We start from the raw sequence: 15,356 nt of genomic DNA, 5'->3' as shown, positions 1-15,356 counted from the left end.
TCTCTTCTATCAAGCGCCAATAGTCATATTAATAATGTAAAAATTTATCTCTCTCAGCTCTCATACAATTAGTTCCTGATATACATATGTACATATAGGAGTAACGCAAGATTTGGTATTTTGCATTAGAATAACAAGTGTTTTAAAGGATTTATTGTGGAAAAAATTTTGCTGATGCCTTAAGGAATGCTATCTGAAATCTGCGTTCGGTGAAGCAACTACTCGTAAGAAATTTGCCGTACTTGCCATATTAGCTCCGAGGACATTGAATAAAGTGAGTACGCAGAAGATGCTGTTAAAGACAAAACCATTAAAAAATAAACAAAACCATATTAGATAATCATAAAATAAGATTGATTGTGATAGCTGAGAAACTCTAGCTCTGAGCACACCGGAACTTCATTTAAGAAATTTTCTGGAAAGCGTTATCCATCAACTTGGACTGGATTACATTAAATCCACCCCTTGTAACATAATTATTGAGTAATTTCGTGCGGTTTTTTCATGATTTAATCGTTTATTTATGAGAAACATTAGATGGACATGTGAACTATAAAATGTATCCATCTTTCTGACAGTTTGTGTAGTCTTTTAACAGGAGACGGAGAACTGTCATGATGGAAATTTTTACTTGTATCTAGTCACAAATTCCGAGCATCTTTCGCGAATCTTTGATTATACGATGTATTTAGCATTCTTCATTAATGATTTTACCCAGTTTTAGAAATTCATAATATATATGACACCCTTCTGATGCAACCAAATACCAATTATCTTAGCGTTATGTACATATATTCGGCTTTGCGGTGTATTTGGCTGGTTTGTCAGATTTGACATTTGAATATTTTTCATCACAAGTTAAGTAAAAGCGACTTCGTTTAGCGTAGCGTACAGACTTCATTTTTCGCATGCAAAATTGTCTTTAAACGTCTCTTAACGTCAGTTAAATGGTTGAAATAGCTAATTGAGCTTAATAACAGCTTCTGTGAGCTTTCCTTGTATTTGATTAATTTGATCATAATGGTTAGAATTGCCAAATACGCAATTCATTGAAAAAATTTATTAAAAATTAGTAGTACATTGCTTCAGAGCTGCATACTAGCAAAAGGAAATTTACCGGGAAAGGAGGAGCAGGAAATTTCTTGACCATTTCTTAAGCGTTTTTTTATATGAAGTTTTTATACTAAGCATTATTAGGAAAATTCACGTACCGTAAAGAATGTGTTTAGCGCGCATCGTTCAATATAATCGGACTACTGAGTGTACTATTCGCAACACCATCACCCATCTTGGGACTGAACATTCATTATTGTTTTGTTCCAAGGCTTGAATCAAAGGGAGATTGTACGCATAGACTTTAGACTTTACATATCTTCACAGAAAAAAGTCTGACGGTGTCATATCATACGATCTAGGAGTCCCAATTGAGCCTTATGATCTCTTCAACATTTGGTTTCAACAAGACGGCACCCACACATCGCATCAATCAATGGATTTATTGAGAGAGGCCTTGAATCGCCAGTTACCAGTCGAAATGCCCGAACGAGTCATCGAAAATTGGACTCAACGGATGGACCATCAGAAAATAAATGTAAGCAAACAAATTAAAAGCAATACATCTGAACCCACTTGAAAGTCATCTTCCTAAATCAAAGAATGTGTCCAGTATTTCTATTAAGTGGAAAATATTTAAAACAAAAGACTTTTATAACAAAATACGACATTACAATGCTTTCTTTTAACAAATATATAGCTGTTTTATAAATCTCCAAAGGCAGTGAGGATAGCCTAGATTGGTGAATTGATTAAATGTGGTCCAATCACTTCAAAGTTTTGGTCCGAAAGCTGCTGCCGAAAAGGACAAGTCGGAGTCAGAAGAAGACGACGATGTGGGTTCCGGTTTCTTCGACAAAACAACTGAACTCTAAATTAGCCATGTGAAAGTGAAAGTGGGAAAACAAACAGGCGATTTATAAAAAAGTGAAGAAGGTCGGTTATAAACGAAACACAGCGTTCATTTACTCCAGCTTTAATCAGGCGTTGGGCATAAAATTGTTGAAGGCAAAGCGAAGGATGGAAATTGCAAATTGAGCGAATGGATGACAATTTCGTTTCGTTGTAAAAATTGCAATACATATACATACGTGTACCCATACAATGACAACAACAGCATCCATCTAATATATACATAAGTACTATATATATGTGTATACTGCTATGAATTTGTATATCTTTTATTCACTACGCAAAATGATGGCATCAAAGTGGGCATCCAAGGAAGCGAAGCCATTCGACCAAAAACCGTAGCTGAATGTTGAAAATTGGCTAAGATGAAAAAGGGCAATATTTTCGTAAGAGCAAAAATCACAAAATATAAATACCAAAACAAATATAAACAAATGAACAACAAATGAAAATAAACAGTGAGTCAAGAATGGGAGTAAGGATGCACTGCATTGTAGATAAATATATGTGAGAGTGCTCTTATTTGAGAAGGCATGGAAGGGATAGAACATTTATATACTATGTATAGTATATTTCCATGGGAAAGACATACGTAATCGTGGATATGAAGAGTTGGAGTTTCTGAAGAACTGAAATTTTCTACAAAAATTTGCAGATTTAAACGAACAAACTTTGAAGTTTTTCTTAAAATGAAGCTGAGATTCTCCAGTTTTAGGTGGAAATTGAATATTGAACCCCACTTCATACTACTGAAAAGTTTGGTTTTGGTTATAAAGGGTGATCCATTTCGAGGTTCTCCACTTTTTTAAAGAAAAAAGAAAGAAATTTATCGAATGCGATATTCGCCGTGACCAACGCGCAAAGGACCATAAATCTTTCGCAGAACTTTTCTCTCGAAAACTCGCAACGTCGACTCATCAGTTGTTGTCATCGTCCAGGCCTCTGCACCATATAGCAGGACGGGAATTATGAGTGACTTATAGAGTTTGGTTTTGTTCGTCGAGAGAGGACTTTGCTTCTCCATTGTCTACTCAGTCCGAAGTATCCTGCGTTGGATTTCTAGGCTGACATTGTTGATGGTGTTTACGCTGGTTCCAAGATAGACGAAATTATCTATGACTTCAAAGTTATGACTGTCAACAGTGACGTGAGAGCTAAGTCGCGAGTGCGACGACTGTTTGTTTGATGACAGGAGATATTTCGTCTTGCCCTCGTTCACTGCCAGACCCATTTGCATTGCTTCCTTGTCCAGTCACCTTTCATTTAGGGGTGTTTTTTTACGTGGCGGGTTCTAAACCCAGCGCACAACCCCGCGGAGGGGATGTTTCGCCTTCTCACTTTAGCTCGCCTTCAAACTGATGTTCTTTGGCTACCCAGAGGATACTTGGTCAAAGACCGGAAGTCGTGAGCTGCTTGAGTCATATGTAAAAGAATCGTTTCTGGCCACTCCCAAGTGAATGGCGATCAGAGAACTTTCCTCACTTGCGTGAACTTCTACACATGACACTATCCTGTTTGAGGATTATATATTTCCAAATGTTGGCCGCTGCTACGTCTCAGATGTTGGATCCATTGAGTCCAATTTTTGATGACTCGTTCGAGCATTTCGAATGCTAACTGGCGAATGACATGCGTGATGTTTCGCTCCAAGGCCTGAATCGAAGCGAGATGATCCAATAGATTTTAGACTTTACATATCACCACAGGAAAACGTCTAACGGTGTGATAGTATGAGACGATCTTGGCCCAAAACGTTAAATTATCTCCACATCGAAGTGTTCTCTCAATAAATCCATTGATTGATGAGAGGTGTGAGATATGGCGGCGTCTTGTTGAAACCAAATGTCGCCAAGATTACAAGCTTCAATTTCAGGCATCAAATAGTCGGTTATCATAGCATGATAGCAGTCACCATTGACGGTTACTTTCTCGCCAGCATCATTTTTGAAGAAATGCGACAAAGTTTGATTATCTCAATTAGACGATAAACATAGTGGTTTGAAATTTGGAATTTTTTCAATAAAAATAAAAAAAGTTTCTGAGAATAATAATTTTGTCGCGGGAATTTTTAAAGTTTGAAAAGTCAACTTTATGAATATGTGATGGTTATTTTTGAGAAACGAAAATTAGTTTGTAAAATTTTATTTTGAATGAAAAAACGAAAATTCCTATGTTAAATGAATGGGAACCTAAAAAAAAATAGTGACTCCTTAGAGTTAAAGCGCCTGGCTTGAGGGAGGATTTTTTTTTATCAATCACCAACATTTGAGGGGGTAAGAGTTGAAAAAAAAATTTTAAAATTCAACAATTTACTTTGAAGCACCCTAATATATAAGCATCCTCAAATGTCCACATATGCTGTAATAACCAGGAATGTTGTCTTTAGCTGGTATCGTACGTTGTCCTTGTTTGCACAAACTGTGTCCTGACCTCTCAGGCGCTCGAAAGCACGAGCACATCTATGCTACTCTACTGATGACAATGACACCATCTGGCTAGTTGACTGACTGTTTGCTTTTTGTGTGACGGCAAAGGACAATCAGAGTGCCGTTACTACGAGTTTGTGTGACCTTTCTTTTCTTCGCCAATTGCTTGCTTGTTCGCTTTCTTATACGCTCAACTGCGTGGAAATTATTTTATTACAGACTCATATACTTATCTTTACGTGTGTATGGTATATGTAAGTAGCGAAAACTTAATTTTATTTGATTTCAACACTTTGTGGAACAATTTTCAAATTTTGAGTGGATGCCTATAAATGTTGGGTACCCTTGCCATTTTACGTTGTAGATGCACGGTTGATACAGAAAGATATGTATGTATGTATAAAGAAACAAGAATTGATTACGATCATACGGTCAGTGAAGCAACTTGCATGTTTGAACGCCACAAAGTATGCTATAAAAATGTCAAGTATCTCAAGAAAACAATTGCGAATTTGAGTGAACGTTTTGGGTTTTACTGACATTGGCACGTACGAAGATGTACATATTTATACTCTTTGTTATATTTATATACAATGACGGTCCGATAAATACTTAGCATACAAAAGAAGCACCAAAATTTTGCCCAAAAATTCGACAAGATAGAACCCTGTGAACATTTTGCAGTTCTCCAAGTAGGAAATGCCTGATAATGTTTGTCATCTCCTTTGGCCTATAAAATACTGTTTGCCTTCTTTGGAACAGGTTTGCCGAGTGAAGCCCACTGTTTCGACTTTTGCTTGGTGTATGGTGGATTCATGTTTTTCAAACCCTGCTGCGAAGTGGTCGCACGATTATGTTACAAGTTATGACCTAATCGGCCTTTGAGTTGCTTACTCTTGCAGATATCTCGCGCAGATACAATCGGTCATCTGTCCATACGTGATCATCAAGTTTTGTACGTTATCCTCCGTGGTAAATCAAATTGCTGTTATGGAATATTTAGTAGCTGAAGTTCTACAATTGGCTGTTAACGCTGCCCGTGGTAACAAAAAGAGAAGAATTATTCAACGTTATTTAGGATCAGCCATCCATAATCTCTGCATAATAATCTCTTTCGAAAAAAATACTTCAACAATTTTTTTACAAAATTTATTATAAAAGATAAAGAGTTGTACTCTCACAATGTAATAATCTGAATAACAATGAAAAATATTAATTTTTACTCGAATACTCTTCAGTCTTTGAATTTGTCTTATATCTTTCTTAAAAATAGTGATAGAACTTAAAGTTGCACTTTTCCAGCTTTGATTGCTGCATAATCACAGATCATATCATTGTAATTTAAAGTTGAAGCAGTTTCACATTCTATTGAGTGAAGTCAAGATGCAATTATACAGGTATAGTGAGTAGTATTCTTAGGCTTGTAGGCTTCCAGTCCCATTGAAAAAATGTATAATAAAACTTTTTCTGGCGAAAATCCAATTTGTTCTTCGTTTTTTTTCTTCGCTCTCTTTAATAAAAGTAGGTATGTCACTGTATAAATCTTCGTTATCCAAGTCATCTGGATAGGATTCGGCAAGTTGCTGACATTTTTCTTTAATTTCGACGAGTTTGTCATTGAATGTGTCTCTGGTTAGTTCTATAATTTGTTCAAGATTACAAAGAAAACCAAAACGGTCATTAAGCTTTTCCAAGTTTATGGAAAGCGTGGATTCGTTTTTTGAATGATTTTTTTTCCATTTTCAAGAAACATTTGTAACAAGCCTCGTGTACAGACAAAAAATTCGATAGTTTCTTTAACCGAACACATTTTGAAAAACTAACGGATATGTCACAGTTGAAGCATAGGGCAAACTGTGAGAGCGACACATTGCGACGTAGGAGTGACAAAAAAAACAATATCTTTATTTTTACTCTGTCGTCGCGACGTATCACTCTCACAGTTACCCTATGCTTTGAATGTAACAAACACTTTTATTTCTCCAAATTTTCAAAAATGGTATTCAAAAACTACAATTCGGTCAAAAATTCCTGAAAATTGTGTCAAAAGTGTACAAGATATAGGGTGAAAATGGGTTTTTTCTATGGCTTTTAATAAGATGTCTTGTAAATTTACTATCAATTTCCTCAAAAACCGTATTGTGAGAATTTTGGAACTTTAGAATTTGCGTGGCTTCTAGTTCCTAAATTTTATATACTTAATATTGAAGATATTTTATAAAAATTCACTTTTATTCGAACCACCTCATGAAACTTGTAGGTAGGTAGATAAAGGGGGGCGGCAGAACATCCTTGCCCCGGGCGCCCGAAGTTGTAGCTACGCCACTGCTGATGATCAACACCTCAATAAAATAAAGGAAAAGCTTGAGAGTAGACGATCAACAGTCAGAGATTTTACTGGTATCGTAAGGATATCGGAATGATCAGTGATAACCATTTGGAGGATCATTAGGACATAAGAAAAGTGAAAGCACAATTGGTTCCAAAATCACTCGATTTTTTCGAAAACATCGTCGCGTTAACGTCTCTGAAACAATGCTTTCCGACTACCAGGATGTCAAGAACGTATTATTACTGGCGATATCTTGGATCTATGCTTACAACTCGGAAACAGACGATCAATTGACCGAATATCGTGAGCCGAAACCGAAACAACCACGTCAAAGCAGGTAAAAAATTAAGCCTATGTTGACAGTTTTCTTCGATTATCGAGGTGTGGTGCCGCCCGAATTACTTTCGACCCGCCAAACTGTGAACAAGGAATACTATTTGAGTGTTATGTGTCGTTTGCACGAAGCTATTCATAAAGATTCAAAAAACTCTCCTTGTTTTCAAAACAAAACCGACATTATAAAGATTTCAGTTATTTTGTTTCATACAAATTAGATGAAAATAAAGATTTAAATATAAACAAGAGCAAATCTTAGGTACAATTATATCAAAAATCGATCTTATACTATCCAGGGTAACAAACCACTGTCGACCAATGTTATTATCCGATGCGACTATTGCGCAATGCAGTATTTTGCATAACAATCAAGGTGTATTTTTACCAAAGAAGACTGAAAAAACATCAATTTCTAATTCAACGAGCCTTACTACATATTAACGTCTATTTAAATCCGTTTTCACCAAAGAAGAAGTATCGCCCTATACTGCGGCCAAGCGTTCTTTGATTTCATTGCGTGATTTCCCTTCCAACAGCAAAATCAAATCACCAATCACTCTGCTTCCATTATCCACCAAAGGGCTATCTTCACTCTGCGTAAGAAAAACGGTCGTAAAAATCTATATTTCCAAAATCATTTCAACATTTATTGTAACGAACGTAATTGTTGGACATTGCGGCAGCCTAAATGATGTTGACTTTACTTACATTCTTTTCGAAGTCATTAAATTGAAAACGAAGACATCCTATACTCGTAAAAGGGGACGACACAATCAATTTGTGTGCAAACAATACGAAAGAAACTAATACCACTGCCAGCTACTTGTATACCACATATATAGATGGAAATGCATAATGCAGTTCGTTTGGCTAAGACAAATTATTGTAATTTCTCCTCCTATGTACAGCATTCTAAGCTAAAAACGAATCACTAGCCGACCTACAGCCGCGCAAGTGCTTGTGGTTGAGCACAAAATCGCAAGGACATAATTGCACGATGGCAAGGTGACCACAAAAATAATACTGACATAGCCTTATGCTATTTATATTGGAAGCAGATTGTGGAAGATAAAAGATAGCAAATAATTCTGTATTTATATCATATTTCCAGTTCTCTGTTTACCGGCTGTTCAACGTAATTGCAAGCGAGCATCAGTGAGCAGTCAGGCGAAAAAGCTATTTGACGCAGCAAAATTAAATAAAGCATAAATATTTCGTTTTTATTTTTATATAAGTTTATTCCTTTTACTTCACAATACAAGATAAAGAAGAGTAAGTAGAATTTGCGGATAATATCGTTTACAATTGAAATTGAAAACGCGCTCAAAAGTGTACACATTGGTTAGACCAAACCACACAAAAAAAATCCAAAATAGTAATAAACCGAAAATAAAGTAAAAAAAACCGCTGCGATAAAACGTAAAGCGTGATGGAAGCGATTACTGGCATTGTTGTTCTCTCCCCTAATAACTCATGCTGCTGCTGTTCGCTGCAGCATCAAGCAAAGCTGGACGGACGCCTCTTCGTTCCATGCTACCGTACTTCGCTTGGTGATGTATTTCATATTTCGGGAATAAGTCATACTGGGATTGTAACATTTTTGTTGCTGCCTAATCACGACAAACGCGCTTCGTTGGCGGTTCCGCATCGTTGGGTGCAATCGATTGCAGCAGACTGCATTTTGTATAGTTGCCGAAGAGTGTTAGTAAGAGGGCTACGCCATAGCCGGTGGCACGTTCACCCTGCAACGAAAAGATGGCGGAATATAAGCAAAAATGTAAAAAAAAGTATGTGTTAACGATTACAAAATAAAAGTGGACATTTTATAAAAATGTAAAATCATGATTTTAAAAGTTATTGAATCAATTACTCCTATTTTGGACATATACCGAAAATTAACGAATTTAATTCATTGCAATCAATTCGAGATTTGTTTGGCGACTTCTTTATTAATCTCGATATATAAAGCGTTGATAAAGCATTAAGGATAAGTTCTATGGGGCTCTGAGAAAAAATATTACTTCTAAGTATAGTAGTGCCCGTTTTACAAAAATAAATGGAATTGAGACTTTCAATTTCTATCGCAATTTCTGACAACAATTTTCGACCCAACGACCTTTTTTAATATTTTAGATTTGCGCTCATCAAGCAAATACCTTTCGAGAATAATTTTGCCAAATGGGTCGAATATTATGTTGTTTCATCTGATTAATATATATATAGATATAATTAATATACATATATATATATACATATATCAAAATCATAAAAATTAAGTATAAATTAGAGCATAAATATGGTTTCTAGAAATATTTCTATTCTGGCGCAAAGGATTTTAGACCACTTAGGCTTCCCTCACTCCTCTTAAAAACGTTAGAGAGATTAATAGAAATACACCAAAGAAACAAATGAACCCTAAAAACTAATTCCAGAAACACCATTAAGCTCGGTGGTAGCAGAGGTTGAAAACTTTCTGGAGTTTAAAGAATACTCCCCCGTAGCCTTATTGATTGAATCCATGCGCATGGCTTTCAATAGTTTCAACGTACATGTCGACTATTAAGATTCAAAGGAAACGGCATAAGAACTCTAGAGTCTACAGATATCTTGTATGCGAATGTAAAGCTTTCTATAGGAAAAGAAAGAAAAAATTAACAACTATCGGTCGAGGCTTAACGCTGTCTCTTCGTTTTCACAGATAAAACTTTTTGTATTGATGAACTTTATGTGCTCCTGGCACAGGATGGTTTAGAAAGGAGCGAGTAGAGTGTGGGGATTCTAAAGACTTAGGAGTGTCGTCAGACATGCAATTTACCTACCTGGCGCCACCTATCATACAGATGTATTTAATTAGCTGAATAGGTATCTAGATATAAAGTCAATTGTGTAAAATTAAATTGAGGGCTCTACAAAAAAGGTCTCATACAATTTCGTAAACCTAATCATCGGCTATAACCACGTTAACGATCTCTACGCCAATAAAGAAGAATCGTTTAAAAGATATCAACGGCTGAAATTTGACTGTTTTATGCAATTTGTTTTTTTCTTTTAGATTTTACAACCCAATGAAAAGCTTATTTTCAAATTGTAAAGCTCATGATCTTATAGGAAATTTTATTTATCGTCAAACTCGACTTTTAACGCACGCGAAGCTTATCTACTACTATGAGCAAAAAATAGTAAGACTTTTTTCATAATTTGAATATTCTTAATTTATTCTTCAAATTCAATAATCCACCTTGGCCCCAATACACTTGTGCTAAAATTTTTTCCAATCTTGTTAAAGTCAAGTTCTTGAATAGCTTTAAAGCGTTTAATGTCTTCAATTGACTCAAAACGGTTTTCCGGCAACGACCGTTCGAGTTTGCTGAATAGCCAGAAGTCACACGGAACTTAATCAGGTGAATACCGTGGGTGCGGGTCTTTTGATGAACAAATCTATGTTGTTTCTTGTTTGTTAAGAATTTGGCGAAAAACTCACGAGTCCCAATCGTAAGCATAGATCTAGCACTGCTCGCCAGTAATAATACGTTCCATGACATCCTGTAAGTCGGAAAACATAGTTTTACAGATGTTTACGCGATACTGTTTTTCGAAAAAATTAAGTGATTTTGGAACCAATCGTGCTTTCACTTTGCTTAGACACAAATGATCTTTCAAAATGGTTTTCACTGATCCTTCCGATATTCCAACAATGCCGATCTTACTGGCATTAATCTAATCGTTGATTCTCAACCACAAATTCCTTTTTTTATAGACGTGTTTTATGTTGATAGCCGTCCTGGACGTGGTTCGTTGTTAACACGTTCTCGAATTTGAATAATTTGTACCAATCAAAAACACTTGCACGCGACAAACATTTTGAACGTTTCGGCATCAGAAATTTGATTCCGCACACAAAATTTAATGGAACTGCTTTGTCGAATAATTTTACTCATCGCCGAATTCACTTTATATACGCGCTTCAGAAAGGCAAGCTTATACTAAAAACTAATGATTCTTTTGACGTGACATTTGGCACAGACGTCACTGACAGTCATACGAACCTAGAAAAAAAAATGTCGACAAATGGGTTTTCGCGCGAAATTTAAATTAAAAAGTCTGACTATTTTTTTTCCCACAGTAATATACCATATACGAGTATTTTTCTATACATACCGTCGATACTGGAGTAGCCATATCGACATGCATCCAAACACCGGGATAATCGAACCCTAGATGAGCGCCAACAAAGACACCAGCACAGGACGGTTGAGCGTTATTACGATCCTGAAAATAAATTATTAAAAAAGCAGCTATAAATATTTATTATACAATGTGTTATTCATATATTCAATACAATATTTTTAAGCTTTTACTTTTGATGAACAAAGTCGGTCACAACACCTAAACAGTAACAGAAACAATGCGCTTCCATAAAGCTATATAATGTGGCTTCCATGGGGATACGGTGAAGGATTTCAGCTGAAAGAAAAATTCGAAAAATGTTCACCAAGCAGCGTCCAATCGAAATGCTAACAAATTTCACCCAAGCATGCACTGCGTTTATACCTCGCTTCCGAATACAACTCTAAAAATTTAATATTGCAATAGATAAGAAATGCAATAACAACAAAGCAATGGTAATGCAACGTTGCATCTGACATGACATATTCGCAAACGAACAGAACGATAACGGAAAATTTTTGCATGAAGTTTTGTCATAAAAAGCTAATCAAAAATATTTGCTCTCAAAACACGAGTCCTGGATACTCGCATGCCAACCGCAGACAGAGAAGAGAAATCGCTCATATGCAAGGGATACACGCAAACTAAATGCTAAAATATTGCATAGCACCGTCGCTTTTGTTAACTTGATTTGACACGAAATAAGCGAAGAATGCAGGCGTACGCTGAAGTGAACCTGTATATATATGATTGTGTGTGTAGGACGGTTGATGGCTGTGACAGAAATCAAATGTCAAAAGCGAAAGTGGCTATTGTCAATATAATTGACATTCATTTGACATATCACAATGGCAACCAGGCAATAAAACCGTTATTTAAGTGGGCTGTGTGTGTATGAAGGAATGCGCGTGTCAAATCAATCAGTATGCACGCACCACTAGTTTGCAAGCGCGTATGTGTGCGTGTGATTGGAGGAAGAGGCGGTTGCATGCATTTTCAATTAATATTTATTTGCTAGTTTATAGCCAGCCACACAAATGCAAATTCAACAAAGACAATGTTACAGAGTTTAGCTATGCAATGCCCTCTTTTATGTACATAGTACACACAGTATGTCCCATAATTCTTTTTTTCAATTTTTTTTTTGAATTTTCTGTTCCCTTATACCCTTAGAATTAATGTAGAAACCCACTTTACCATTGGAAGGGTTCGAAAAAGGCCCAAAAATAATAATACCGCTCGACGTGCGGAGCGCTCGGAGAGCACAACTCCAACTTTAAAAGCGTTTTTCTCAAAACACACTTTTTTAAACTGGCGGACATGATTCGTGTCGAAATACTCAACCGATTTGCTTACTTTTTTTCTAAATGTTCACAAAACGCCTGGCTATCGTCCCTATATTTTTTATAATTTATTGACAATGTTATGACAAAATTTATGTAAAAAAACATGGGAAAAATTAAAAAAAAAAATTAATTACTTTTTTATTTATCAACATTTTTTCATGATTCTAGTAGGGACGATAACCATTCACGTACTTTTTAAGAATAAATTGGGTTCTTGTGTTTCAGAAGATCCAAACATGAGAAATCGTGTCCGCCAGTGAAAAAACGTATCTCATTCACCCAGCCATTTCTCCGACAGATGTCATCAAAAAATTCCGAAAAAATTTGTTTATACACTCCACGAAATACCTCATATGTGAAAAAAAATCTATTGTAGAATAAAAATTTCTATGAAAAAAAATGTCAAAAAACAGGCCAGATTACCCTACTGACAGATATTGGAATGTGTTGTATGCAAAAACAGCAACGAGAAGCAAAATGCATCAGATTCTGCGCAGTTTCAAAATTGTTTTCACAATTCGGAGAATCACAAAAAAGTACCCAGAGGCGGATCCACGGGGGGAAACTGAGGGAGAGTCCCCCCCACAAAAATTAAAAAAGTTATACATTATTTCCCTGATATTCTCTCTTTGGCACATTTTTCTGTATGTTTTCGAAGGAAAAACAATGATACCATGCTTTTCCCAGAAATTGAACAGCAGCATTTCGAAATCCGTTCAAATTGCTTTCATTGGAAAGATATCTGAAATATTCAGAGAAGTTACAACATTTTTCCAAGTTTCAAGACTGTACAACTTTGTGAGATAAAGTGGGTACAAAGACATGATGTCGTTCTTCAATTCACATTCACCCTTCCCGAAATCGTTCAGGAACTTACAAAACTAAGTCAATTGAAGAATAGAACGACTGTAGTAAAAGCATCGAATCAGGTCACCGTACTGTGCTACTTCGAGTTTATTGTTGGAATTTTCTGTCTCAGTGATGTTTTGTCACTGACGCAGCCACTTAGTGTGATTCTCCAGAACGAATCAATCGACCTTTCAAAAGCATCAAAATTCATAACAACATTGTTTGCAATCACTTTAATAATTTTTTTCAAATGCTACACAGATGGCTGAATTAGATGTTGAAGTAAAAAAACCCAGAACATGTAATCGTCAGAGTCATCGAAACAATCACCTATCTCAAAGCTGTGAAGACTTTTACACGGTTTCTGCATACATTCCACTCATTGACACAGTCATGCAAGATTTAAAATGCGGTTTTCCGATGAAGTTCTTGAAAATTTCAATTTGAGTCAGCTGTTACCAAAATTTAACCTAAATTTTGAAGAAAAGGATTTAACTGTAATCATTGATTGCCTAGTTAGACGTTTTGGAAAAATCTTGCCCGGAAACAAAGAACTGCAAAAAACGAAGCTCAAAGCAGAAGTAGCGCTTTGGCAACAACAATTGAAAATGAAAATGACTACGAGAACACAACTGATCTCTGCCTTAGAAACCCTCTGCACTTGCGATAAGGATATACATATGTACATATGTATATCCGACGATTCATATTCTCCCTCACGTACTCTGCACTTAAGCAGCCACAAATGCTAGCGTTGAACGATCCTTTTTATCTTTGCGCCGAATCAAGACTTGGCTCAGAACAACGATGTTCCAGGAAAGATTGAACGGCTTAGCACTCCTTATCAATTACAAAATCATAAAGTTACCAGACTTTTTCCTGTGTGTAAAATATAAAGTTTATGCGGACAATCCCGCTTCGATTCAAGCCTGGGAGCAAAACATCACGCGTGTCATTCGCCAGTTACCAGACGAAATGCTCGAAGGATTCATCGAAAATTGGACTCAACGGATGGACTATCTGAGACGTAGCTACGGCCAACATTTGAAAGAGATAATCTTCAAACAATAAATGTCAAATAATGTTCTTTCGAATAATATTAAACACTCCCCATTAACTTTGAATTTTGTATGTTTTTTCCTGAAAAAAAAAGTAGAGAACCTCGAACTAGATCACCCTTTATCTTTCGAAACAATTTTTTTAAATTTTTATATTTATTTTATCAACATAAATTTAATTTCAATTTGATGAATTGAAATTTATTTCATAGGATATATTACAAAGTCGACGATGATTTTACAAAACAAGGCATCCGTTAGAACCTTTTGCAAAAATACCTAAATAACTGTGCCAAAAAAAAATTTAGACAATACTGCATGTGATATCTTTTGTTTTTTTTTTTTTGATTTCTGACTGTCCTCAACTAATAAACAAGAATATGAAATTTTGTTATAAAAAATACGTAAATAAATAGGTGCGTAACTTTCAAAATCTACTTTGAACAACTTCTTTTGTGAAATATATCAAAATATCATATCATATTGATGCGTACTGTAAGTATGTATGTACGTACCCGAATGGTATTTATTCGAATTGTTTTAATGCTATGAAGTCAAACATTATTCCATTTGAATGGAAGTTTAAAATGAAGTATTTAGTTGATTTTTACAAAGCCCAGTTACGGGTCTTCTTGTTAGTAGAAGTCATGCAAGCAATAATAGCCAACATCGCTCAGGACAAATCTCAGAAGCACTTCTGTCAACACTGTGAAAATCGATGAAAGCGGCTAACCCCGCCCATTGCCCATCATATAACGGTAATGTTAAAAAAAAAACTAAAAGCGCGATAAAGCAATAAATAAATACGCCATAGAAAAAACAAAATTTTACACTTCATAGGAGCCGAGGTCAAAATTAGACGACGGGGGTGGCACCG

At 35.8% G+C, this 15,356-nt stretch overlaps 1 protein-coding gene across 2 annotated transcripts in view; it reads right to left on the bottom strand.

Moving 5' to 3' along the window:
* Positions 1-8,271: 8,271 nt before the first annotated feature.
* Positions 8,272-15,356, bottom strand: part of LOC126751268 (probable aminopeptidase NPEPL1) — a 39,258-nt gene continuing 32,173 nt past the window's right edge. For both annotated transcript variants that reach the window (XM_050461388.1, XM_050461390.1), the window contains exons 5-6: positions 11,218-11,328; positions 8,272-8,801 (exon numbers count right to left, since the gene is read on the bottom strand). In XM_050461388.1, coding sequence (XP_050317345.1) covers positions 8,670-8,801; positions 11,218-11,328 — 243 coding nt within the window. In that variant the 3' untranslated portion in view covers positions 8,272-8,669. The remainder of the gene's footprint in view (positions 8,802-11,217; positions 11,329-15,356) is intronic.

This window comes from Bactrocera neohumeralis, chromosome 2 (assembly GCF_024586455.1).
Source record: "Bactrocera neohumeralis isolate Rockhampton chromosome 2, APGP_CSIRO_Bneo_wtdbg2-racon-allhic-juicebox.fasta_v2, whole genome shotgun sequence".
Classification (NCBI taxonomy): domain Eukaryota; kingdom Metazoa; phylum Arthropoda; class Insecta; order Diptera; family Tephritidae; genus Bactrocera; species Bactrocera neohumeralis.
This window is presented reverse-complemented; position numbering and strand designations above follow the sequence as displayed.